The sequence below is a fragment of the Pseudorasbora parva genome, chromosome 13 (assembly GCF_024679245.1).
Source record: "Pseudorasbora parva isolate DD20220531a chromosome 13, ASM2467924v1, whole genome shotgun sequence".
Classification (NCBI taxonomy): domain Eukaryota; kingdom Metazoa; phylum Chordata; class Actinopteri; order Cypriniformes; family Gobionidae; genus Pseudorasbora; species Pseudorasbora parva.
Window position 1 is genome coordinate 7,718,578 of NC_090184.1, and position 27,493 is coordinate 7,746,070.

A 27,493-nucleotide genomic window follows, 5' to 3' on the forward strand; every position below is an offset into this window, starting at 1 on the left:
ATGAACGTTTTCCACCATATGTTAGCATTGAAGCTTTTGTGTCCGTTCAGGCCGCCATACTCTCGTCTGTGTTTGCAGTTTACAGCACGAAGCCGAGGATACCGACAGTCAGAACCAGGTGAAAGTTTGTTTAGTTCGTTTTATCTCTATTTTAACAGCTCAAAATTCCGTCAGGTTTAACGTTACAGAATACACGTTAAACTGGATGAAACACGTTAAGCAAAAATGACAGCGATATGTGCTCGTTTGTTGCTTGTCTTCAGCACTGGCGAGCTAAAAAAAAGTGAGCTAGCGACATTTTAGGTGTCAAATGATGGCATAACAAAATCTACAGTCTATGTAGGCAGTTAATTTTAAATACACTTAAGTGTAACAGCGAGTATATATCGGGTTATTCAGCGAGCGCTACATACACGAATGTGACTTGACTCTAGCAAACAGATTTATGTTTTTCAATGAGAAATCAAATGAAAGCTAGTTTAATTTGTTTATTTAAATGTGTATTATATGAACAGATTCATATATTATGCATATACGAGTTGCCCTCGGTGTGTCCAGTGATTGCACCCATTCTTGAATGCCTTTATGATATCAAATTTAAGTTCAAAATTGCTTTATTGTTATGACTTAAAATATTACAATATTGCCAAAGCTTGGAATATATACAAATAAAATAGAATAACAAACATCAAAATAATTGAAGAGATTATTGTAACACAACTTAAACTTAATGGCACAATATGTAAGATTTTTGGATTAAAATATCCAAAAACCACTAGAACAGTTATATATTTTGTTGACTTGTGCACATTATCCCAAATATTTCCAAGGATGTTTAAATCCAGAGAAGTAAGCGATTTTAACCAGGACACGGACCATGTCTATGCATCGCCTAGCAATGACATCATGCCCGCGTTACCCTCGGTTTCCGTTTTATTTTGTGCCCCAAAGACACTTTAATATATTTTGTGTTTTATTAGCCAGGTGAGCATATGTTTGGATACATTCATCGACAGAAAACGAATCATTGTTCTACAGCTCAACACAGTCAGTCTTATTGTTTAAATCTCCTTTTCTTGATTTACCGCGAGTGTAATGTTTTATCATGCCTAATATCTATCTAACTTACGGCAGTGTGCAAGTGTCTCATAGTTGCACCGAGTGAACGCAGTAGCATTATAACAACTTTCAACACACTCAAATGTATGTAATATGATAAAACAGTGCTGCGTTACCCCACATGCGTATGAGCGGATGATGCGGAAGCGCTCATCTGCGGTATAATAAAAGCTCTGTGGAATCAAGGCGTCATCAAGCTACGCCTTTATTTTGAATAAGCGACCTCTAGCAGTAAAAAATAACACTGGCTTTAAAAAAACAGTGTAATAAATTAGAACGTGTGAATGATAATGATATATCAACGTTTCTGTAACTGTGCTTTGATTGTAACTGTGTTGATTGTCTCATTGGCAGGTTCAGGATGACATCAGCAATGATCTCAGTGCCCACCACGGCGTCACGCTTCGCTCTGCTACAGGTCGACTCTGATTCGGATTCAGATTCGGATGCAGGAAAGCCAAAGGCGGGTCGTGGAGCAGGGAAGCCTCGCTCTGGGAAATCTCCCAGCGGGAAGACCAACCCCAATACAGACAAAAAGAAAGAGAAGAGAAGACGAAAGAAGGAACAGCAGCAGAGTGAAGCCAATGAGGTCTGTCTATACAGCTGTCTTTCTCTGGCCCTGTTTACACCTGGTATAAACATTTTTGGTTGATTGGATCAGAAGTTGGCAGACACATTGCCGTTTATACCCAGTGTTTTAATTTGTCTCTCTTGTCCTCTTTCAACCACTTCTGTCCTGATTTCCTTAAGGGCAGGTAAATTAATGTGTTTTTTAAGACCTTTTCTATCTAAGGGACAAAATTACCTTGTGCAATTTACATACGAACCGAAAAATACCAAAAAACACACAGAGCTGCAGCTTTCATTTCTGTTCTGTCAGCCGCGAGACCAGACATGGTGAGTGTGTGAGATCACCAATGGTGAAAGAACATTGTGCTTGGCAGGTTTTTCGTCTAGTTCAAACTAGGGATGTCAACGATTAATCGATGATCGATTAATTGTCGATAAGACATTTGATCGATAAGACTTATCGATCATCGATTAAGCAGGGTCATGCGCGTGCGTGCGGCTCAAACGCGAAACGGGAGGAAAAATGATGCGAGCGCGCCCGAGTTCTATTTGGGACCATTTTACAGCTGGAGTCACACCTTCATCATGACTGCAAGTTTGCATGTGCATTCGCAGCCTTTTGTTTTGTACAAATGTAAGTTGTAATATTGTGATTATTTTGTGCAGGCCTATCTATAGCTGATTTATCTCCTAAGGATGCATTTGGTTAATAATTAACGTTAGAGGCGAGCGGTAGTAAAGGCGTGGCGGTGATCAGCTTCAGTGTGCAGCTCCAACAGCATTAATAATGACTATGAGTGGGACTGTCATAGGCTATTACACAGCATTAATGAGAACACTATTGTAATAAAACATTGTGATTGTTAAGTATTTGGGTTTATTTGCCGTGTGTTTTATTGCGGTGATCCAGGAAGAGAGCGTGCACAACATGGTTCTCGGTCACGCACTCTGACTCGCGCATGTAACTTGGTTAAAATTCACTTGTGCATTCGCATCAGATTGTGCAGAAGTCATTTGTAATATTACATTTATTTTGTAACGTTATATATGTGATCAATCATATAGGATGCGTTTCTTTCAGCGAAATAAAACGCACTAGCAAATAGCTTCAGTCAGTGATGGCTACCGGTTTTCATTCAGTGCTTCGGCTTTAGCGCATACAGAGCAATGCATAAAAACGATGATTGGGACGGTCATATTAAATAACAGAAATGAAAACTCTGTTTTAATAAATGGTTGTAAAGTCATTGGGTTTAGGTTAGGGGTGTCCATGGTTAACCGATTGACCGATTAACCGTTAAAAATTGCGTAACCGAGTGAAACATTTTGCTCGGTTAAGTGGCGTCAATGACGTGCCTTGAATTTAGTTGTAATATATGTTTGCACCCCTATAGACCGCCAGAGTGCTCCCAGACATTTGTAGTATCCATAGGGTTAGGGTAGTATCCACAAGAAGAAGTCATGACCAGCTTTCTAAGCGGGCAAAGAAAGCGTGGGAGCACTTTAAAAATGAGAGTGACGGGGGGAAATGCAAATATTGCAATGCAGTGCTTACCGCATTTTTCAGGCTATAAGTTGCTCCGGAGTATGAGTCGCATCAGTCAAAATATGCGTCATGAAGAGGAAAATAACATACGTCGCACTGGACTAAAAGTCGCATTAGGGCAGAAGCAGAGCCGCGCGCGCTGTGCATAACGGATCAGAAGAAAGAAAGTTTGAAGTGAGAAACTTGTGAATGACTAGAGAAAAGCAGACGTTACTTTAACTGTAATGAAGAAAACAAAAAAGCTGATCGCGGACTGAAAGCAAGATGGCCAGAGCTGAAGGGACGAGTCCACAGATGCTTGAACTCTCTGCCGAGGGCGGGCAAGTTAACAGGGACGCTAAAGAGAGCTTTCTCTACCTCGGTTGCGCGCTTCTCGAGTTCACAATCAATACATGAATACATGATAAATACATCAAGATTTAAATTCAGAGACAAAAAATAATCTATGCATGACTTGTCATTTTATTCGTGTTAAGTCAATGCAGAGACGCGAATAGGCATTCTGCGGGCGAGGCAACGAGACGGTGAGAGAGGGAGCTCGGCCTACGAACTCCTTGTGAGACTTGAAGCTGGCTTCTGCTGTTGAAACTGCAAACTATTCTTAAGTAAATTTTTATTTTATTTAATTGGAATCCTGACTCTGTCTTCATTTCTTCACTACTGGTCCTGGGTCATAAGCTGTTAACCCCTAACAGTTTTGGGGTGAAGGCCCAGTTTTGGGGTGAAGTTTTGGGGTGAAGGCTTTGGGGTAAGCTGTTAACCCCTAACAGAATGGCGCGATTTGCGCGAATGAAGCGGCAATGATCACGCAAATTGAGCGTTTTGCACGCGTGATTCGCGCGAACCGTGCGAAACACGCGAATCGCTCAAGTTGAAAAATCTGAACTTTGGCGGATATTCGCGCCGCGTTAACCAATGAGGAGCCTGCTTACTGCTGTCACGTGGTGAAGTGACGGATGGGAAACCCATAGTGGAACCCCGAGGCCAGAGTAATTTAAAAATACTACTCTATTGTGTCACAAAATGTACTTTTAATAGTTTTTCAGGCGAGAATGTAGTTGTTTAAAGCTCAAATATGTGATTTATTTATTAAGAGAGCTCCTGTTTGAAAATTTGATCTGGTGTTTTCGGAGGTGTGATCATCGGAGCTCAGCGCTCATCAACCCCGGTGAGAGCAGCCTTAACTCGGATAGTCTTTCTGCCGACTGCCGCTGCCTGGCAGAACCCCCTCCCATGACGCGAATTCGCGTCTGTTGTGTAGTGAATGTCACACGCGAATGAGCACTTTTTGTATAAAAAAAACACAGATTTGAGCATTAAACAACAATATTATCGCCTGAAAAAGTCTTCAAACTACGTTTTGTCACACATTAACAGTAGTATTTTTTACAGCAAAGAAGTCAAGTGACCCAGTCAAAATGACTAGCAGAAACCCCTCCCATGACGCGAATTCGCGTCTGTTGTGTAGTGAATGTCACACGCGAATGAAGCGAATTTGACGCGCGAATGAAGCGAATGGATTCAAAATGTTCACGCGTCCAACTTCGCACGAATAGCGCGATTTATTCGCGTCATTCGCGTGCGGTGTGAACGCAGCATCATTTAACGAAACTCAGCGTACGCCTCGCAGACATGAAATAGATCTTAAGAAACTTGAAATGTCTTTTAACAATTTAAAACGAAAAGAAATGGGCTACTCTCTGATTGTGTAATCCATGATGTGCATTTCTCTCTATAGGCGCGTTCACTACGGAGGTGGTCGTCAAATTAATAAGCTAAAAATAACCCTGACGCACATTATGGTTAACCGAGTATTAACCGCTAAGGGCCTCGGTTAACGGTTAATGAAAAACTTGAAAACGTGCAGCCCTAGTTTAGGTGCCGTGTTCAGAGCGTTGTTCCAGGAAGCGCGTCTCCCATTCTGAATATGAATATCAGCAACTCAATTCAAGTTCACTTGTGCATTCGCATCATTTTGTGAAGATATATAATTTGTAATATTTTGTTAACTTTATATAAATCTGATTAATCTCATATAGGAAGCTTTTTGTTGAGTTAAATAATGCGCTAACAAATAGCTTCAGTGTAACTACCGGTGTTGATTCAGCGCATCCGCTTCAGCTCGTGCAGTTCAAACAGCAACGCACAACTAATAATAACTATGATTGGGGCTGTCACATTACATAACATTAATGAAAACAATTTTTTAATAAATCGTTTTGAATTAATTGGGTTTAGGTGACGTTTCAGCGCGTTGTTCTTGGAAGAGCGTCCACACATTCTGAATAATCAGATCTGAGGCGGCGTTCGTGTTGTATTACAGGTTATATTTGGTTATTAAATAAGTCATTTAATTAAATTATAAATAACATCGACTAGTTTTACAATCCCATAGCTCTTTGTTTAGATAAAAAATCCCTCTCATTCATTTGGTGCACATGGCGTTTTGAGCAGCATTTGCACATCCTGTCATGCTGTCGGCTATAAGCCACTGCTGTGCACGCATATTTTAGTATTATGGTTAACAATTAATTGATCGTTAATTTAAACGACGATCGATCATGGGAATTTGTGAAAATTGACATCCCTAGTTCAAACCAAACTTGGGTCTCCAGCCGACAAAGTTTAGATCCTGTCTCTCTTTTGTGCTTCTGATAATGTTTGCGCATTAGGTCAGTAGACGGAGAGTAGGGGATCTTTTGTGGCTGTTCAAACAACAGGAGCATCTACACTACAAAAGCAATCCGATCAAATGTGTTTTCGACTACCTCTGGAAGTGGTCGAAAGTGGACAAGCTCAAAAAGTGTTAGACCTGTTTACACCTCTATGTAGTCTCAGCTTTCTGAATGCGCTGTTGGGTCTCATGTTTGTTTCTGAAAACAATGATGATGAGTCTGTGTTGATGTTCATAACATCCTTACATAGATGAGGGTGGTGTAGTAGGTATGTTTTGGGCTAAAGTCACTTTGTAAATGTAACGCATGATTTATTATTATTATTGAATGCCTACTAACAAAGAGTTTTTGTTGTTACACACTGTAGCTCAGGAGTCTTGCTTTTAAGAAGATCCCTCAGAAGTCTGCGCCACCCCCCTCCACACCCACGCTGCAGGATTTAGCGAATGATCTGATCAGCCCGGCAGCTGTCCAGCAGGGCTCCAAGCCACAGGAGAACTGGCAGGAGTGGAAACAGAGAGATGAACAGGTAAACCTTTCTCACAAACACCCCAGAATTTGACTTTCCTGCGGCCCATTTCTCGCCCATTTCTTTATGCAAACATGTTTGTGTTTGTCACAGCTGACCAGTGACCTGTATGAGGCAGATCTGGAGAAGGCCTTGATGCTGAGTAAATTGGATTTTGAGCAACATAAAAAGGTACATTTATAATGAGTCTAAAATGTCATGTCATGCAAACGTCATTAAAACTAACAACATACTTTCATATTTCATCTACATGATCATACATCATTATCACTGATTTCAGAAGTTAAATATATTATATAACAGGTTTGGATTTTTTTTTTTTTTAAAGTTATAATTAGTTTATTTATAAATATTCAGGTTTAGGTTTTGACATTTTACAGCATGAAATAACTAGGGCTGCAACAGCTAGTTGCTAATCATCGAGAAAAAATTGTATGTATTTGACTTCTGAGACATGGGAACACTGAAGAGAGAGAAAGGGCAAACCAGAGTGCAATTTACTCCCGCGATCGACTGGTCTGTTGTCTCCTTCATTGCGTATTTTTATATTTTGAATATATCCCTCCACTGCATACTGTAACCCCTTTTGCCTCGATCTGGAGGATATCGCGGAGGTATTGCTCCAAAAAAGGTCACTAACATGCACGGGTATACCTCTTCCTGTCATGGAAATCTGTCGCACTGATCGTGTTTGACCATTTGTTTGTCGGACGTAGCAACAGTAGCTAAGGGGGGCAGGGCTCGGCGAAAGGCTAATTACACACTTAGCTAAATTTTTGATTGTTTGTTTGATTACCATTAATGATACAGACAGCAGCAGGTTTATTAGGCTGCTGTTACTTAAAGGTCCACTGAAATCAAAATTTAAGTTTTTTTAGCTTTTAGTATGACTGTGTTAGCCTTAAAGTTATGAATAAGCTGGAATGTTCCAAAACTATGACACAATTTGCATTTAGGAGATATAAGCATTCAAAATTTACAGTCTCCCACTTCCGTTAAAACGGATCTCAGATTTTGGTGACATCATCGCAGACTTCACTTTCTCGTCAAATCTTCTGTCTAATCAAAATGCGCTCTAGAATCTAAAGCCCGCCCCCTACACTGCCGAAGCGGCGGCTGAAATCGGTCAGTTGTTAACACACATTTACTAATTTCTACATGGTGAAAGCAGGGTTTTTCCTGGGTCAGAAATGGTCTTCGGTGGTGGACCATTTCTGCACACACACACACACCAACAGTAAAAATACCTACCCCTGTGATCTGTGAGCCATATACTGACAAAAAATGTAAAATAAATGTTTTTTTTTTTTTTTTTTTTTGCTGAATTAGATGCTGACCTCATCTAATTTTGATATCTCATTATGATGTCTTGATGTTTGTTTCTTTAGTTCCTCTTTTTACAAAGTTTGCATGGTTTACCGATTACCGGTAATTATTTTGGCAACAATTATTAAAAATGTAATAACAAATAGTCTAAATCTCTACCATATACAATTTAATAAAACTATTGGCTATCAACAACTTGCGTTGTTTTGGTAATTTACTACACATTATCAATATAAAGGCTCAAAATAAATAATACATGATAAATAAATTATTAAGACTAATTCTTACTAACCCCTCTTGTTTAATGGGTTAAGCACTCACCATTCTCATTTCAGAGGTGTTGTGAGTAAATGATTACACACTGATTCATGAGTTCAGTGATGGACAGATCAGTTCATTCAAATGAATCTGCCCAAATGAGTCATTAGTTCGCGAATCGGACAAAAGTGTGTGTGTTATATGTGAACCCAGACGGTTAAAACAACGCTAAAGATTTGTCAACATAGAAAACATTACATAAGGATATTTTTCCATTTATTTGAAAGTATGGTTTATGTCAGCTGCGTGTGCAAAACGTCTGTCAAAAGAAGTGCGTTTTTTGAACACAACTCACATCCAGCAGTAGGCTTATTCAGGGAAAACATTGTGCGACCGCGCCACACGGAACATGGAGTCAGTCTTCCGACCTTTTACCATTGTGTCAGTTCTGTTGATTTTGATTGATATTTGCGAGTGAGAAAGAGCTCAGATGGTGATTGTTTTAAAGACAGAGAGTGCGTGCACGGGCTCTCTGCTCCTGCTCTGTCACTCAGTTAACGTGCGCCCTGTCACGTGCATTAGTAATTTACATCAATTTATAAATCACAATAATTCATCAAATAAGGCTTTGGCGGGACGAAAAATTGTTTTGAGAGCCGCCAAAAAAATTTCAATGTAGGAAAAACCCTGGAAAGGCACATAGCACACTATATATGTGATAGGAAACGATTCAGTGTAAATATGCTTTCATTTGACGCAAATAAAGTCTGTTGTTACGTTAGTTTCACGCACCGCAGCCGCGCACACACCCCAACGGCTCAGGTCCAAATTTAGACTACAGACACGAGAGCGCAGCGCGGATCATATATAAGCGAGTCCACGCAGACAACAAACATATCGACCCGTTTGAATTCTGCACAGAATGCTGCATTTCAAGGCGATATGGAGGAGATTATGATGGTAAACAGTGTTAGAGGAAACTGGCTTTACCAAACAGAGAAAGGTCCGCTCTTGCGCTCTAGTCAAACTGTATATTAACGAATTTCTATTGGCTGTTTCCAAAAAGTGGAGGAGCTGCTAACAGCTGAAGCCGTTTCAGGGGAAATTACGTCAACACATTGAATAATGCCGCGCGTTTCAAGGCACTTCAGTGGACCTTTAAGAACTAATGGAGAGATTCAATACACTGATAAAGGATTAGTTCACTTTTAAATGAATATTTCCCTTATAATTTACTCACCCCTATTTCATCCAAAATGTTTGTCTTTTTCTTTCTTCAGTCAAAAAGAAATTCAGTTTTTGAGAAAAACATTTCACATTTTTCTTCACATAATAGACTTCAATGGCGACCAAAATGTTGAAGGTCCAAATCAATGTGTTTTGTTTTGATGGACTTCAAAGGCTGTGCACGATCCCAGACGAGGAATAGGGTCTTATCTAGCCAAACCATTTGCCATGTTCAATTTTTTTTAAATCTATATACTTTTTAACCTAAATTGCTTCTCTTGCGCTGCTCTGTGATGTGCCACGGATTGCGCAGTCACTCCGAAAAGGTCACGCTAGACGTAGGCAGAAGTGAACATGCAAACATACAAAGAAAATACCCTTTACAAAAAAAAACTCAGTCTCCAACTTCGTCCGTTCTCAAAAACGTCCGACAATATTGCTTTTCTTTTGTGCTAAAGGATATTTGTATTAGGGTGCTTTCACACCTACCTTGTTTGGTCCGGATTTTCGGACTTTTCAGTTTGGTACAAACCAAAATTACAGGTGTGAAACCTCCCTTGGACCATGGTCCAGACCAAACAGACGAAATTTGGTCCGACGAAAATAGGTAGTCTCTGTCCGGACCAAACTGAACAAAGGTTCGGTTCGTTTCTTGTGTGAAAGCATTTTCTGTATAGTTCGGACTTTCAGACTATTTACAGGAAGTTCTGGTGTAGGATTAGTGAAAAAACACAGATTAAACTCACAGCACATGCAGTGATGGAGCGCGCAGCATTTTAAACAGAACCGCTTGTGTAGTCATGTCAGCTCGCGTGAACGGCGTGCTCTGCTTGTGAATATATGTGAATATATATATATATATTTCTAATGTCTGTGAGACAAGTAACGTTATATGCTGAGTTTCGGTTTATTTATGAGACCGCTCCAGTTCATGTGCAACGCAAATGATCACTCTGTCACGGGATGTCTGCTATATTATTTATTTAAGCTTATTTATTAAATTCAGGCAAATGATGAAACATTTATTAAAATTAAGATACAAAATACAAAGCTTTCTACAAAACAAATCTTAATGAACTGGTCAAAATTATTTCTGACTCGATGTCTTTGACATATATTGCACATCTGTGCACGTTTCATAATCAATATAGCCTAGATGAAATTTAAAAATAACATTATAATATTTAACATAACTATAAAATAAAACACATTGTTTGGCTAAAAAGCCTATCTTCTAGGAGCTCCTCCTTTCCTGTCGGCGCCGATAAAATGTTTGCACAACGAGGACGTTCATTCTGTGAATTTGCCTCGAGTATAGTTGGTGCTGCAGATAGTAATGCCATAATATTAACAGTATTGCCAACGATATGCGTCTGTTCATTCATTCTTGTCAAAGTTAGCCGCTGAATTGACAACACACTGACGTCAGACCGTCCGCTAACAAACCAATCAATGTTAAGATGCAGCCCACATAGATGATGACGACAGGACGCCAGTGCGTCATGTAAAGTTCTTTGGTGCGCTAACATAACTGCAATGTGAAAGCAAACCAAAAAGAACCAAATGTCCAAACACAAACTTTGGTTCGGACCTTGGTGCGGACTTTCAGGTGTGAAAACATCCTTAGTCTTCGCACAAATGCTTTATAAACACAGGGCCGGTAATTCTGCTGTTATCAACTATATCAAAATGAATGCGGAAGCTTCAACTCTTTAATATTGTTGGTAATATTTAAAGAAGAACATTTACTGGACTGAAGTAACTTAGGTTTTACTTGATTATCTATAAAATCTTGTTAAAATGTAAATATCAAATCTAAAACAACAGTCTTTTGAGGAAAGTTAATTTGTTAATCTCTTAATCAGTTATATTGAATTACATTAAATGTTTTGCCCTCTATAATAAAAACTACAGAGCTTTGATCATATTGCTTTACTGTTATAAGGATTTCCTTAATTTATATTACAAGGTGGAAGAATTTAATTTAGCCTTTTGGCCATATAAATATCAACTGCCTTAGAGTAAGTTTGCTATTTTGTTTTGTCTGTGTTCTCCTATATAATATTATATGAGCCATAAAACTGGGTCATATGGCTGGGTCAGAGAATCTACAAAACTGCAGCTCTTGTGGGGTGTTCTCGGTCTGCAGTGGTCAGTCTCTATCAAAAGTGCTCCATGAAAGGAACAGTGGAGAACCGTAGACAGAGTCATGGGCGGCCAAGGCTCATTGATGCATGTGGGGAGCGAGGCTGGCCCGTGCTGTCCAATCAAACCAACCAGCTACTACTGGCTCTGATAGAAAGGTGTCAGAATATACAGTGCATCTCAGTTTGTTGCGTATGGGGCTGTAAAGCTGCTGACCAGTCAGAGTGCCCATGCTGACCCGTCAACCGAAAGCACCAACAGTGAGCATGTAAGCATCAGAACTGGACCACGGAGCAATGGAAGAAGGTGGCCTAGTCTGATGAATCACGTTTTCTTTTACATCACGTGGATAGCCATGAGTTTGCACTTACCTGGGGAACACATGGCACCAGGATGCACTATGGGAAGAAGGCAAGCTGGCAGAGGCAGTGGGATGCTTTGGACAATGTTCTGCTGGGAAACCTTGGGTCCTGCCATGTGGATGTTACTTTGACACACACCACCTACCTAAGCATTTTTGCAGACCATGTTCACCCTTTCATGAATCATGAATGGTTTGAGGAGCATGAGTTGATGACTTGACCTCCAAATTCCTCAGATCTCAATCCAGTCGAGCATCTGTGGGATGTGCTGAACAAACAAGTCCAATTCATGGTCTTACCTCGAAACTTACAGGACTTAAAGGATCTGCTGCTAACATCTTGGTGCCAGATACTACAGCACACCTCCAGGGGTCCAGTGCCTCTACGAGTCAGGGCTGTTTTGGCAGCAAAAGGGGGACCAACACAATATTAGGACATAATGTTATGCCTAATCTGTGTATATGTCAGACTTTACAGAGTTAAGGCCATACAATAGTTAGAGGAACCGAGTAATTTTAATTGTATTTAATTTTAGTGTATTGAGCACCAGCCCACTTTTCTCTACCGCTCCACACTGCCAAACCCACAATGTGCTATATGTTCATTTCTAGCTTTTTAAAATGTAATGACAAGTGTAACTACTCCCTCTTGTGTTTACAATGGTATATTACAAGTTAAATGGTCTATAATACTTTGTATAATAAATAATTGCTATTGATTATGAAACTATTAATGGCAGCTATTGCACTACATATTTTTTCATTTTCATTGTTTTGCTTGATTCTTATTGTTTAATGTTATAATCTCTCAAGGATCCAGAAAAAACTGAGACTGCGTCACCAAAGACAAAGCCAGGAGGAAAGAAGGACAGGAAGAAGAATCAGCAGGGGAAGGACAAACGAGTCACTGTGTCTCTCAAAGACTTCCAGCAGGAGGGTGAGAATGCCATATTCTTATCGAGAGAGATGGCGGTCAAATCACTGTTACCAGTTACTGTGGCCGTTCTAACTGACTGTCTTTATTGCAGATCAGCTGAATAAGAAGCCTGACAGAGAGGTGAGTGAGCGTGTAGTTGGAGGCATTTGGAAATGGTCTAATTAATATGAAACATACAAGCTCAGGCTGGTTTGAGGGGAGAGTGGGTCACTTCAGTTCTGACAGCATTATCTGAAATAATGACTACCGTAATTCCTCAAATAAAGACCGGGGCCTTTATTTACCTGCACTGCCGATGGGAGCCGGCTTTTATTTGAAGCAGGCTTTTATAAGGGGCAGGCCTGTATTTCTAATTCCATCTGTTTGAAAAATAATTGCTTTAAATAAATCGTTTTAAATTTAAAGCAATCGACCCAGGGGAAAAATATCATTGATTTTTTTTAAGGAACATTTGCAAAAATATCACCGTACAACAACAGCCAGAAAGGCGAAAGCAATTTGGGTCAGAATTACAGTAGCCTAGTCGGTAACCACAATTGAGTCAGTTTGAAAAATGTAAAATGTTTATTCCGCTCTTAATTTCTATATGCTGTGGTTGCATGTGAGGTTATTTTAGCCTCTAAACCCAACGGGTGACTTATTGTTGCACGTGAGGGAAAAAGCTTCCTTTCACTTTAGAATAGTTGTGTAGACTTTTAAGCAGTTTTAATTGTATTATATCTCTTTACATAAATATTATTTTCTACTTAAAATATATATTTATCATTTCGTAATTTTTCTAACCCAACTAATGACTCTGTGCTTTCTTGCACGTGAGGGGAAAAAAGCTTGCTTCCACTTAAGAATAGTTGTGCACTTTTTAAACAATTTTTTTTACTATATCTCTTTACATAATTTTTTTTAATACTTTATAATTTTATTTTACTAACCCAAATATTTACTAGCTATATGATGCACATGAGGGAAAAAGCTTCCTTCCACTTAAGAAGAGTTGTGTACTTTTAAGCACTTTTTATTTTATTATATCTCTTTACATAAATATTATTTTCCACTTTAAAAAATATATAATTTCGTTATTTTTCTAACCCAACTAATGACTTGGTGCTTTCAAAAGTGGCCTGTGAGGGAAAAAGCTTCCTCTTAATAATAGTTGTGCACTTTTAAGGACTTTTTTAATAGCCTACAGAATGTCTCTTTACATCATTTTTTTATACTTAAAGGGGGGGTGAAATGCTGTTTCATGCATACTGATCTTTTTACACTGTTAAAGACTTGGAATCCCATACTAAACATGGACAAAGTTTCAAAAGTTAAGGTGGACGTTTGATGGGAGTATTTCTTTGTCAAAAATACTACTTCCGGTTAGTCATAAGTTTCGGCAAGTTTTTTGAGATCATGCGTCCCCTTTGACGTTAATGGGGGCGGAATTTCCTTGTATGGGCCTTACGGACAATTCTACCGGAAGAGCGTGAGAGAGAGAGAGAGGGAGAGAGCGAAAGCAACAGCCTACGCCCATCAAAGCGCTGGCTTGTAGGATGCTGGACAGGTGATGTGCACATAACAATGTCACCAAAAAAGTGCGTTTTTGGTTGCCAGACCAAGACAGTCCTGCACAGATTCCCCAAAACCCCGCGTTAAGGCAACAGTGGATGTAATTTGCTTTTCCGGATCAGAAATATGAGAAAATATCAGAAAAATTCCGGATATGGCTGTATCTGATTAAAAGCCATATTTTTATTTTGAATAAAGTTTTTTTCCCGCTGTTAGGGATGAGACAGCTTTACGACGCACTCGACTCAACACACAGCGCGCTGCTGCACACGTCATTATTTAGCTCCGCTCACACGACACGCCCCCACCCGCTCGGCTTTTTTCGGAAAGACTCGGAACAGCGCATCTTTCTTATATAATTATTAAAAAAATAAAGACTTTTCGGAGATATGCAGGATGCAATGCTACTCTATAGGTACTCAAGATTGACATGACACTGACTGAAACTGAGTATTTCACCCCCCCTTTAAAAACTATAATTTCGTTATTTTTATGACCCAACTAATTACTCATCCACCCTTCCAATAGTTTGTGTAGCCTAGTTGTGTAACCTTAACTTCTACGTAGGAGTCTTAGCTTAAAAGCAACTCAGGACTGATCTGAGAGCAACTCTGAGCGAGGAAAATACAAACGCTTTTATCTTCGTGAGGAGGCAGGGCTGACCCCGTTGTATGACAAAGTCTTTTGAAGACAGTGATTGGTTGGTTGTCCAAGAAGGAAAAAAAGAGCGCTTTTAAGTACAGGGTCTATTATAAACCTTCACTTTGAATTACAGGCATCACTTTTCCTGTTTTACCGTACTCTCTCACACATAATGTATATATTTTCTTAATTTTTTTTATTTAGCACGCTGTTAATGTTGTACTTAATGTGAACAGCGACACAATAAGGTTCTAAAAAATGCTGTAATAGTGTGTACACTTTGCTTATAGAAAGTTGTGACAGACCCAATTCCTAATTTTCCCAGTTTCCAAATATGTGATTACTTCCTTTTCTGGCACTATGGCATTTCTGCGCTTTATTGGAGATGTTAACATGTCTCTAATAAGATCGGTCACAAACTTGATCCCACATGAACTTTCTCATGCATTGTGTGCAACACATTTCTTCTCCCTCTTCGAGTTTCATCCATTTTCTCCGCTGCTAAAGAAACTCTTAAGCCTCTTAAAAGTCCTCGTCTGGACTCTTTACACTTTTGGACCTTAAAACCTCTTTTAAAGTTTAAGATGCTTTCTGAATTACTTTCTTCTTTACTAGGATTTTTTCTTTAACTTTAAGAGGAAATGCCCATCTTTCTAAGAATTTTCTTGGAATTTTTTCACTAGGAGCTTCTCTTTGCAGTAAGATTTTTCATGAATACAGGCTCAGGAGTTTTCACACTTGGGTCTGGGACACCTAGAGGGCCACTAGAGGGCTCCACATGAAATATAGAGATGGTGCGCATTTAGGCCATGCCCACACTGCCTCCATGGAGTCAATGGAGAACATCCAAGCTACGAGACTTGGGGTGCTTCTCAATATCCCTCCTCGTTTCCTCGCTCCTCCGTTCTCCATCCTGTGACCCAGAAACCGATGGAGCTCAGCTATCTTGTAGGAGATCTCAATTCTCTAATTGCACCGCGAGGAGGCGAGGATGGAGGAGAGAGGAGGCTTCCTGAGGAGTCGTGAGCGAGGACACGCAGGTGTATCCTTTGCAGAAGTGTTTTATCGACTAAACGTGATGCAAGCATTAATTCTACTCCCCCTTCACATCATGCCATAGTTTATTCATTATTATTAATATGTTTACATGTACAAGACACAAATGTTTGTCAAATAACAACACCTGACAGTTGCAGAATTATATCAAAGCACACGAAAATGAAAGAAACAAATAGAGAAACAAATAGAAACTAATACTATGCAACGAATAAAAAGAAGTTAATAACTGGAATTCGTTGTTAATAATAACTTGTAATTGTTTTTAAAAATATGGACAAATGTGATGTTTTGTGGAGGTTGAAGCTTACAATATAAATATTTATCTCTAATGTTTAAGAATCCTGACTAAATCCTGCGGTGCAGAGTCATCATTAATTGACAACGCTTTAAAGTGATGTTAAAGGGAGCGAGGATATCATTTCACTTGATTCAATTCCTCCATCCTCGCGTCCTTCCCTCTCATCCTGAAGGGGCGGAGCTAAGGCGCGAGGAAAGGAAGGTAGGAAAGGAAACAAGGATGCAAAAATAAGAATTGGGAAGCACCCTTTGTATTGCGTGAAGCGGTTGCCTTGTTTTTTTCTTACTTATAACAAAAAACAAAATAATGTCTAAAAGCCTAATGTTTAATGTTTTTATAAGCTGTCGACCCCAAAAACTGTGTTTAAGGGATTTGGCATATTCGGGGGTGCTTAGTTTGAAAACTCAGATATGCAGTTACTATTTCCTGTGTTTCTTTTTTTAAGCCGGTGAATCCTGCACTGCGTGATGACAAGTTTTTTAACCAGCTAGAGGATGATGTAAGCAAGATTGTCCAACGTGACAAGCGGAGAGAGCAGTTCAGCAACAGCGCCGGCCACGAGGTCAACACCTCCTCGGAGCAGGAGCAGGTCAGACATTCTGCCAGCATAGTCACTCATTCAGTCTTTGACACAGATAAAAGAATACATTTTTTTAAAATAACACTAAAAGTGTTGTTCTTGTTTTCTTTTTAAAACTCTCAGGATGTGAGAACTGAGCAGTTGAAATATGAACTGGAAAAGAAAGACCAGGAAATTGGAAAGTTGAAAAAGACAATTTCACAATGGGAGGTAAGAAGTTGTGATGAGACGCACACAGTTTCGGAAAGGTCTCCAATTTTATTTGATTTATAAAAGACACACGCTGTACTGACTCTTTCCGAAAACAGCCGAAATCATGGAGGAGTGCTGTGGCTGAGCTAAAGAGACACACACACATAAGCCCCGTTTCCACCAAAATTACCCGGAACAATTTGTACCAGGAACTTTTTTACAGGAACTTTTCTCCCCCCCAGACCTGCAGCTGTCTGCGTTTCGACCGCGATAAAGTTCCGAGAAGATTAGGCAAATTAGTCCGGTGATGTAGGACTGCGCGCGACTGTTCCTCCAAATCAGTGAAGGACTGTAATCATTTGTGTGTGTACCGATTGAAAGATTTAGAGAACTGTTTACATGAGACGTTATCTAAACCGATCTGGTGTTTACATGTGATGACTTCAATCGCAATCATTTTGTCACATGCAGTTTGTCTGCCGCATCAAAAATGTCAACGCTGTTTTCTCCAGCAGCTGGAGTGTGTTTACTGTAGCCATAGCAACTCTTAACGGCCACCAGGACTAATACAGTATTATTTATAGCTATTTGTTGTAAAGTGTAATAATCATCTCAGAAAAAAAAATCTTCTGTCAGGCGCAGTTAAAGTAAAAACTGCCTGGGGCAATATACGCTGTGTCATTACTCCAACATTATCTTCATAACTTACGAAATAAAAAGTTTACCCCTCAGAAAAATGTACTTTCCTCTCTTGTCAACATGAGCGCGGCGCGCGCCGTCACGTCATGTAAGGACACACACTTAAAAGTAATCGGTCAGGTCGTTTACATGGTGAAAAAAAATTAATAACGAGTATGGAAGAGATTCAAGCTTTGCTGCTTTTGCTGGTTATGTATAGGTTTACTAAAGAGGAAATTAACAACGACAGAAAAGAGCACTAATATGCAGATTCAGCAGCATGCAGCTGCAGCATATTCAGAAAGCTTGTAAAGCTAGATTTAAAATGACAATGTATAATTATGAGCTATTACGGACATTGAACGTGAGATGGCTGAGACGACCGCGCGCCATCAGACAGAGAGCAAGACTGCTATTTACTGAACGCAGAACGAACCTCGCAAAAGACTTTTAAAAATACCGGTTGAACTGCGTGAGCTCAACCAATCAGCATGTTCAGCGCCCAAGTCCCGCCCTCGAAAGTTCCTGAACTTTGAAAAAGTACTACCTCGCGAGCAGGGCCGTCTGGAGGGGGAAATATTTACCCGGAACTTCAATTTTACCCTGGTTCCTGCGGTCTAAACACACGAAGTACCACCCAAAGTTCCTAGTTCCTGGGTAAAGTTCCTGTGGTGGAAACGGGGCTATACACACACACACACACACACACACACACACACACACACACACACACACAAACAATACATTAATGGCACCATTATTCCTCCCTGGATAACTTTCTATATCCACTGTACATTTGAGTTATTTATATTGTTACACATTTACAATGTTACAATGTTTACATTTACATATGCACTTAAGCACTGATTGCCACACACACTTTATTTCAATGTGAATTATATTATTTGGCAGTACTAATTACAATATCAAGAGCAATAATAATAAAAAAGGAACTTTTTGGATAAATTAGGATTATTAAGTTAGTAAATAACTTGTTCTGCTGTCTCTGGTGAAATGTTTGTGGCTTGTCTTTTTGACTAAAACTAAATTAACAACTGAGTATTTTAATGTGTTTTGCAAGTTTCTTTCTGTTTAATGATTAAAGGGTTAGTTCACCCAAAAAATCAAATTCTGTCATTAATTACTCACTCCCATATCGTCCGACACCCGTAAGACCTCCGTTCATCTTCAGAACACGAATAAAGATATTTTAGTTGAAATCCGATGGCTCAGTAAGGCCTTCATTGACACCGATATCATTTCCTCTCTCAAGACCCATAAAGGCACTAAAGACGTCGTTACAAAGCCCATCTCACTACAGTGGCTCTACAATCATTTTATGAAGCGACGAGAATAGTTTGTGCGCAAAAATAACGACTTATAAAGTGATGGGCCGATTTTAAAACAAAGTTTTGAACCTTTACGGATCAGTGTATCGATTCATGATTTGGATCGTGTGTCAAACTGCTGAAATCTGTGATAACTGTTCGAAACTTTCTTTTGAAATCGGCCCATCACTATATAAGTCATTATTTAGGTTTTTTTGTGCACAAAAACTATTCTCGTCTCTTCATAAAATGATTGTAGGGCCACTGTAGTGAGATGGGCTTTGTAACAACGTCTTTAGTGCCTTTATGGGTCTTGAGAGAGGAAATGACAGTGGTGTCAATGAAGGCCTTTCTGAGCCATCGGATTTCATCAAAAATATCTTCATTTGTGTTCTGAAGATGAACGGAGGTCTTATTGGTGTCGAACGACATTAGGGTAAGTAATTAATGTGAGAATTCTCATTTTTGGGTGAACTAACCCTTTAATTGGTGTCTGTTTCAGGAAAGATACAAGGAAGTGAAGGCCAGAAACTCTCAGCTGCTTAAAATGCTTCAACAGGGAGAGAGTGAGTGCAGAACAGCAAACACACTTGACATACTGAAACTAGCATTTATTCTTGTTATTTATATAACTTTATTTATATATTTAGTGAAGGACAAAGCTGAAATTCTGCTGCAGGTGGAGGAGCTCCTAAACATTAAAGAGGAGTTGTCCTCTCAGGTGTGTGTCTGTACATTCAGTCTTTCTCTGGATGCAGTAGTTTTTGCCTTAATGTTAGTGTCTTGATGTTTTGTGCATACCAAAAATGGTCTCCCTCTTTCTAGGTGACACAATTACACACAGCTCTGGAGCAAGAGAGGTCAAAAGTGAAGGGCTTACAGACAGATCAACCGAAACATCAGGTATGATGCATCCAAACCTGTTATGCCTGTCACAGTCTAGCATATGTACCACAGAACTTCATGAGTGTATCAGAAACGGAGTATATGAGCCGAGTGAAGTGGCAACAACTTCCCACTCTCCGCTCTACTCCTTGCTTGCTGATATCAGAAACACCACTCTGTCTTCAATCCGAGGAAATTTGCGGATAAAGTATACCTTGAAGTATCACAAAAGTTATGTTTATGACATACACTCACCTAAAGGATTATCAGGAACACCATACTAATACTGTGTTTAACCCCTTTTCGCCTTCAGAACTGACTTAATTCTACGTGGCATTGATTCAACAAGTCGCTGAAAGCATTCTTTAGAAATGTTGGCCCATATTGATAGGATAGCATCTTGCAGTTGATGGAGATTTGTGGGATGCACATCCAGGGCACGAAGCTCCCGTTCCACCACATCCCAGAGATGCTCTATTGGGTTGAGGTCTGGTGACTGTGGGGGCCATTTTAGTACAGTGAACTCATTGTCATGTTCAAGAAATGATTCAAGCTTTGTGACATGGTGCATTATCCTGTTGGAAGTAGCCATCAGAGGATGGGTACATGGTGGTCGTAAAGGGATGGACATGGTCAGAAACAATGCTCAGGTAGGCCGTGGCATTTAAACGATGCCCAATTGGCACTAAGGGGGCTAAAGTGTGTCAAGAAAACATCCCCCACACCATTACACCACCACCACCAGCCTGCACAGTGGTAATAAGGCATGATGGATCCATGTTCTCATTCTGTTTACGCCAAATTCAGACTCTACATCTGAATATTTCAACAGAAATCGAGACTCATCAGACCAGGCAACATTTTTCCAGTCTTCAACTGTCCAATTTTGGTGAGCTTGTGCAAATTGTAGCCTCTTTTTCCTATTTGTAGTGGAGATGAGTGGTACCCGGTGGGATCTTCTGCTGTTGTAGCCCATCCGCCTTAAGGTTGTGCGTGTTGTGGCTTCACAAATGCTTTGCTGCATACCTCGGTTGTAACGAGTGGTTATTTCAGTCAAAGTTGCTCTTCTATCAGCTTGAATCAGTTGGCTCATTCTCCTCTGACCTCTAGCATCATCAAGGCATTTTCGCCCACAGGACTGCCGCATACTGGATGTTTTTCCCTTTTCACACCATTCTTTGTAAACCCTAGCAATGGTTGTGCATGAAAATCTCAGTAACTGAGCAGATTGTGAAATACTCAGACTGGCCCGTCTGTCACCAACAACCATGCCACGTTCAAAATTGCTTAAATCACCTTTCTTTCCCATTCTGACATTCAGTTTGGAGTTCAGGAGATTGTCTTGACCAGGACCACACCCCTAAATGCACCGAAGCAACTGCTATGGGATTGGTTGATTAGATAATTGATTTTATGAGAGATTGAACAGGTGTTCCTAATAATCCTTTTGGTTAGTGTATATTAAATGAAAAAAATCATGTTTCAATGTGGTTTATTGGAACACTAGTTTGCAAACACTTTCCCTATGACATACCAAGCTTATTAGGCTACATGGTTATCTGCAGGGCTTGACATTAACACCTGCCAAACCACCATTTGCGGGTGTATTTCAACTGTGGCGTGTAACAGTCATTCCCAGTAGCCACTTTGATGGGTTGAATTTTTATTGTAGTCTTCTCAAAAGGCATCTGTTATAATCGCATTTCGCATTATAACCAATCACATGTGATTCTGTTGAGTTTATGAATGCAATGTCTAATAATCAGAGCCGATCAGATTAGTCATCGCTGAAACGCCAGAGTTTTGTTCACTGCACACTCTTAAGATTGAACATTAATCTGGGGAGTCTTTGTATTTTCTACTGCACAAGAGGCGTGATCACGAGCATAGTTCAAATGACTCTGTACGCAATTGGGTAGTCCTTCAACCAATCAGACCAACCGTCCAGGTGGCATACTTATCAAGCTGAGTTTACGCAGTCGAGGTTTAAACACTAAATATGCTAGATTTAAATATCTCAGCTGATAGAACACTGATGAGAATATTGCTTGAGGATAAATTATATTTACCAAATAATCTTTTTTTTTTTTTTTTTTTTTTTTTTCAAACAAGCAGCTGTTAGTGTTTCTCTGTCTAGATTAAGGAGCTCTACACACAACATTATCAGAGCTAAATAGGCCAATCTGATGACCTGTTATGTTATACATTTCATGTAGACTTGATTTGGGTGTGTACATTGGTCATTGACATATAGCCAACAGTAAAATTGTGGAAAACCACTAGCCAAAAAAGTTAATGTCAAGCCCTGCTTATCAGCGTTAACAGTTAAATATCATTGCTGCTTTTTTCAAAGCAAATTTAGTTTGGAAAGATGAAAATAACAGTTCGTTTTCATCAGTTATTTTATGGGTAGCTCTATTACAGATTTCTGCTCATTGGAAATCAGATACAGATGAGTAGCACTGTAAGATTAAATTAGTTTGAATGCATTAGTGAGAGAGCGATTGCGTGTGTGAATAAGTGCTATCTGTTTAAAATGTTCTTTCTTTCACTCAATCATATTCAGTATCCAGAGAGAATTTCCTCTCGAGAACTAACTCCCATACAGATCCATAGCCGTCATCATAACCTTCACGTTTTTCTGATTTCAGTGATCCATCCGTATAAGCTAACTAACTGTTTTATAACGTGTGAGCTCTTGCTAAAAATGCAGTTTTATTATGGCCAATGGCATGAACTGTACTCACGATGAAGCGGTAGTGGAGCATTCTCAGAGCAAGTGAAAACCATGACACTCGACTTTTAAAAAATCTGCCTCTAGCTCCATTTAAAATCACGCCGCTCTATTTACACTGCAAGTGTTGATGCCCAATTCTGATTTGTTTTGACTACATCCAATTATTATTTTTTTTTTTCTGATGACCCGCTTACATCATCTTTTAAAAGTCACCCATATCTGATTCTGATATCTGCATTCACGGCACACTTGGCCAAAACATCAAAAATCTATTTAAATAGTATGCTAAGTTTAATTTATTGACATTAAACGTTTTTAATGCAATAGTTTCAGCTTTATTTTAAAATCATTATATAGTACAAAATATTCAAGACAAGTGGTTATAAACACAGATCCTATAAAAGTTAGTGTGTCATGGTCTGGTGGTAGAACTTTTGTTAAGCATGTCAGGGATTCTGGGTTCAAATTTGCCATTGTGTGCTTTTTTTCTCTCATTAAAACCAGATGTTTCTCAGTGATTGTATATCAATAGCAGGGACATTTTATTTTCTGATCTCACTGGAATGAATAGAGCAGGGGTGCCCAAACTTTTTCCTATGAAGGGCCAAAAATCAAACTTGATTGAGAGCCGTGGGCCGAAAGTAATTTTTTACAGTTTGCATGGTTTACTGATGAATTATTTTGGGCAACAATCATTAAAAAATAGCATTAAAAATGTAATAACAAATAGTCTAATTCTCTACCATATACAATTTAATAAAATGATTGGCTATCAACAACTTGCGTTAAAAATAATTTTTCCGTGTATTTGAAGATATGGTTTATGTGAGCTGCGTGTGCAAAACGTCTGTCAAAAGAGGTGCAAAAGAGCACAACCCATCCAGCTGTAATTCAGGGAAAATATTGTGCGAACGTGCCACGTGGAACATGGATTCAGTCTTCTGAGCTTTTACCATTGTGTCAGTTCAGTTGATTTTGATTGTTATGTGCGAGTGAGAAAGAGCTCAGACGGTGATGGGTTTGAAGACAGAGTGCGTGCACGGGCTCTCTGCTCGTTCTCCCTCGGTTAACGTGAGCCCTGTCACGTGCATTAGTAATTACATTAATTTATAAATCACAATTACTCATCAAATAAGGCTTTGGCAGGACAAAAAATAGTTTTGGCGACCACCAAAAAATGTTCAATGAAGGAAAAACCCTGAGACTGTTTGCAAACTAGACACACTGCCTTTAGTTTTGGACAAGCGCATGTGCCTGGATTGGACTTCTGTGAATAAAAACTCATCTTGCCAAGCATTTATGAAAATGTATCTTGTCTGTGTGCCACTGCCTTGATTTCTCCATTATTGCATTTCATTTGTTGACGTTTATTGACGCAAAGCATGCAGTGCTGTCCCTTTAATTGCGCATTTACAATATTTAAAAAAAAATTATTTACATTTAATGTAAACATTTATTTCAGTTAGATGTTGTAGAATTTAATTCTCTATTGTAATTTAACAATAAAACAAACAAAATTATGTCAAATTAGAAATGACAATCTGTGTCGAAGGTGTCTCTCTCTCTCTCTCTCTCTCTCTCTCTCTCTCTCTCTCTCTCTCTCTCTCTCTCTCCCCCTCCCTCTCTCCCCCTCCCTCTCTCTCTCTCCCCCTCCCTCCCTCCTCGGACAGTACGGTGGGCCAAATCAAAGGTTACCACTGGTCAACTTTGGCCCGCGGGCCCTAGTTTGGGCATCTGAGAGTTAATCAAACAACAAAACACAGCTTTATCAAAGATTAATCTGTATTTAATTTAAACAGTGAATACTATAGTATTTTTTTTTTTTAAATATATACAGATTGTTAACTGTAATGTTTAACTTTATTTGTTAGGCTAGTAGTTTTTGAAAAGTTTATTAAAAAGGTCAATATTGTTACTTTTTTGGCACAATATTGTCATCATTGAAGATTTTTGCTAAATTTTGCTAATGAAAATAGTTCCAAACAAAGCCACAGCTAAACTGTTGTGCGTCTGCTTCTCATTACTGAACAAATCTTGTGTTTTAATGAATAAAGTGAGCCAATGATTCAGTGACCCATTCATGAAGCCGATCACTTGCTTCACTCCTGAATGAATCAGGCCGTTTGAATGAATCTGTAGAATGACTCATTAAGACAGGCAGTTTTAGTTTTAATATTTAGGGTGCTATCATACACCCGATGTTATTTGCTAGTTTCAGCCCGACACAGTTATCATTTTCACGTACTGCGCCACGTTGTTTAAATGCGCTCATGTCCATCTGTTCGCCCATTGGCGTGCTGGTCTGAAAACAGGTGTGTTCAGGCACTTTGTTGGTGCGTTTGGTATTTTGAGTCAACTGAAAATGACTGCACCATTGACCAACAAAAACCTGCTCTATAGTCAATAGCGCAGTATTGTTTTGTGTTAATTAAAGGGTGTGTCAGCAGCACACAAACATGCTAAATAAAAGGATTCCTCTTTGGAGATGTGTTCAGTCTTTCCACTCACATATTCCGCCATGTAAACAGTGAATCTGCAAACTAGCATTTAAGGGAATGGGAGATGAGACTGTGATTGGTTTATTTCACGAACGCACCCATGATGACTCATTAAGAGACTACAGTACAACCCTTTTGGAACATACACCAGATGCACCAGCAGTTTTTTCCATCGTTGAACCAGCAAAAGTGGATTTAGACAAACCCATAATGTTGTATTGTTGTAATATTGTAATGTTGTTTTGTCTTCATCATTTTATTATTTTTTTTACAGGGTAACCGGAAGGGTAAAAAAGCATCAGAAGGGGATGTATGAAGATATGCATGTTAAAGGACAGACAGCTTGAATGTTCAACCTCCTTTGTCAAGCTGCTAATTTCTGTTCAGAACACCACATACACTCGTAACCAAATTACCACCATCACACAGGCATTTTGTATTCCCGCTTATTGCTGCATAGTTCTGTTAGCCTGATCACTGGCTTATGATAACAACAGAAGATGATTTCTCGTTCAGTGCCACTGGCTCTACACTATCAATGAAAGGCATACAATCTTGAATTCTTTTCAATAAAGATGTTAATCTTATTTTTCATAGTGTGTTTGTTGTTTATTCATGAAACAGTCGGTTATTCCATTCTCACTAAGCATTGTTTTGTAATGAGTTTATTGAAAGTGTTCTGTCTATTTACTTCCCTCAATAAATCCATAATGATTACATTGAGATATACTTTACACAAACACACAATAAAATTGAAATTGACGTTTTATCACTAAATTCAAACTAAATTGATATACAGTATATTCAGATGTTCTTGGGATTATTAAAATACATTAAAGGTATGCTCTTTTTGCAAGTTGTTTATTAATATCATTTTAAAAATACACTATATTTCCAGAAGTATTGGGACACCCCTCCATATCATTGATTTTAGGTGTTTCAATCACTTCCATGGCCACGGGTGTATAAAATCAAGCACCTAGTCATGCAGATGTTTCTACAAACATTTGTGAAAGAATGGGTCGCTCTTTTAGGAATTCAAGTTCCACTCATTTTCTCACTAGGAAATATTCCACGGTCAACTGTTAGTGGTATTATAACAAAGTGGAAGCAATTGGGAACAACAGCAACTCAGCCCTGAAGTGGTAGGCCACGTAAATGTAAGCTGCTTCAGGAAATGAGTAAACTACATATCGGATACATGTCCATTAGTCTTGTTCACAATTTACTTGTAGTGTGTAATTGCAGCATTCTAGACAGACGGTCAGTCTGGGCATCAGTGTCAGGCATTTTTCAGAGACTCTTTCTTCAGGTTACATCACTGCGCCAGGAGGTGGCGACAAGTCTTAATGAATCTTTATGAATGAGTCATTGAATTATTAATTTGACTGTTTTATTTCATTTCATGTACTGCTTTTCACATATAGAAAAGTAGACATAGTCAGACACTGGCATTGTGCCTAAAATAAGTTACTCAGTATGAACACTACTCACAAACGTTCTAAGAACACTTCGATAATGTTTTTTTCCTCAGAACATTTCAAAAACGTTTCTTGATTATGCGAAGGTTTGAAAAAAACATTAATAAGGGAATGTTCAATTTTTTTATTTTACAAACACTATGGAAACATTACTTGTTTACAAATACTATGTTTTGCAACAAGTAGTTATTAACATTTTAAAAAACCTTTAAAAAAAAAAGAATATATATATAAAAAATATATTTTTGTTCTAATGTTCTGAGAACATTAATAAATTAATAAAAAAAAACAGATAATTGACCCTTCTCATATTTCCAGGTCATTTTTGTTCCCATTTGGTCAAATAGCAAAAGGAAAGCACCATATCAGTGCATTCACAACTTTCAAAAAGAGAAATATATGTCGTGGTCAAAATTGTTGGTACCCCTGGTAAATATGATCAAATATGGCTGTAAAAAAATAATCTGCATTGTTTATCCTTTTGATCTTTTATTAAAAAAATTCACAAAAATCTAACCTTTCATTTAAGTAAAATAATTGACAATGGGGGGTAAATCACATTATGAAATAAATACTTTTCTCTAAAACACATTGGCCACAATTGTTGGTACCCCTAGAATTTTAAATGAGTAAAATCTCTCTGAAGTATATTTACATTAATATTTATTTATTTTTTTTTTATTTTTTTATTTTTTTAGCACACCAAGGTGAAAAGGAACATGAAAGTGTCCAGCTATGATGTCTTGTTTCACAGGAGTATAAATATAAGGAGGCATAAAAGCCAAATTCCCTTAATCATTTATCACAATGAGTGAAACCAAAGATTATAGTTCTGATGTGCAGCAAAAGATTGTGGAGCTTCACAAAATAG

General features: G+C 38.8%; 1 protein-coding gene across 1 annotated transcript; it reads left to right on the forward strand.

Annotated features, from left to right (window-relative positions):
* gkap1 (G kinase anchoring protein 1) lies at positions 1-25,728 on the forward strand. The gene is made up of 12 exons (XM_067413069.1): positions 1-118; positions 1,474-1,708; positions 6,278-6,439; positions 6,533-6,610; positions 12,570-12,693; positions 12,785-12,813; positions 16,689-16,832; positions 16,947-17,033; positions 19,524-19,587; positions 19,672-19,742; positions 19,847-19,924; positions 25,416-25,728. Exons 2-12 carry the CDS (start codon positions 1,481-1,483, stop codon positions 25,455-25,457), a joined length of 1,107 nt encoding a protein of 368 aa, XP_067269170.1. The 5' UTR covers positions 1-118; positions 1,474-1,480; the 3' UTR covers positions 25,458-25,728.
* The last annotated feature ends 1,765 nt before the right edge of the window (positions 25,729-27,493 follow it).

Coding starts and splice junctions, on each gene's coding strand:
- gkap1 (XM_067413069.1), top strand. CDS start 1,481: ATGACATCAGCAATGATCTCAGTGCCCACCACGGCGTCACGCTTCGCT. Junction 16,833..16,946: donor CCTCCTCGGAGCAGGAGCAG/GTCAGACATTCT, acceptor TAAAACTCTCAG/GATGTGAGAACTGAGCAGTT. Junction 17,034..19,523: donor AGACAATTTCACAATGGGAG/GTAAGAAGTTGT, acceptor TGTCTGTTTCAG/GAAAGATACAAGGAAGTGAA.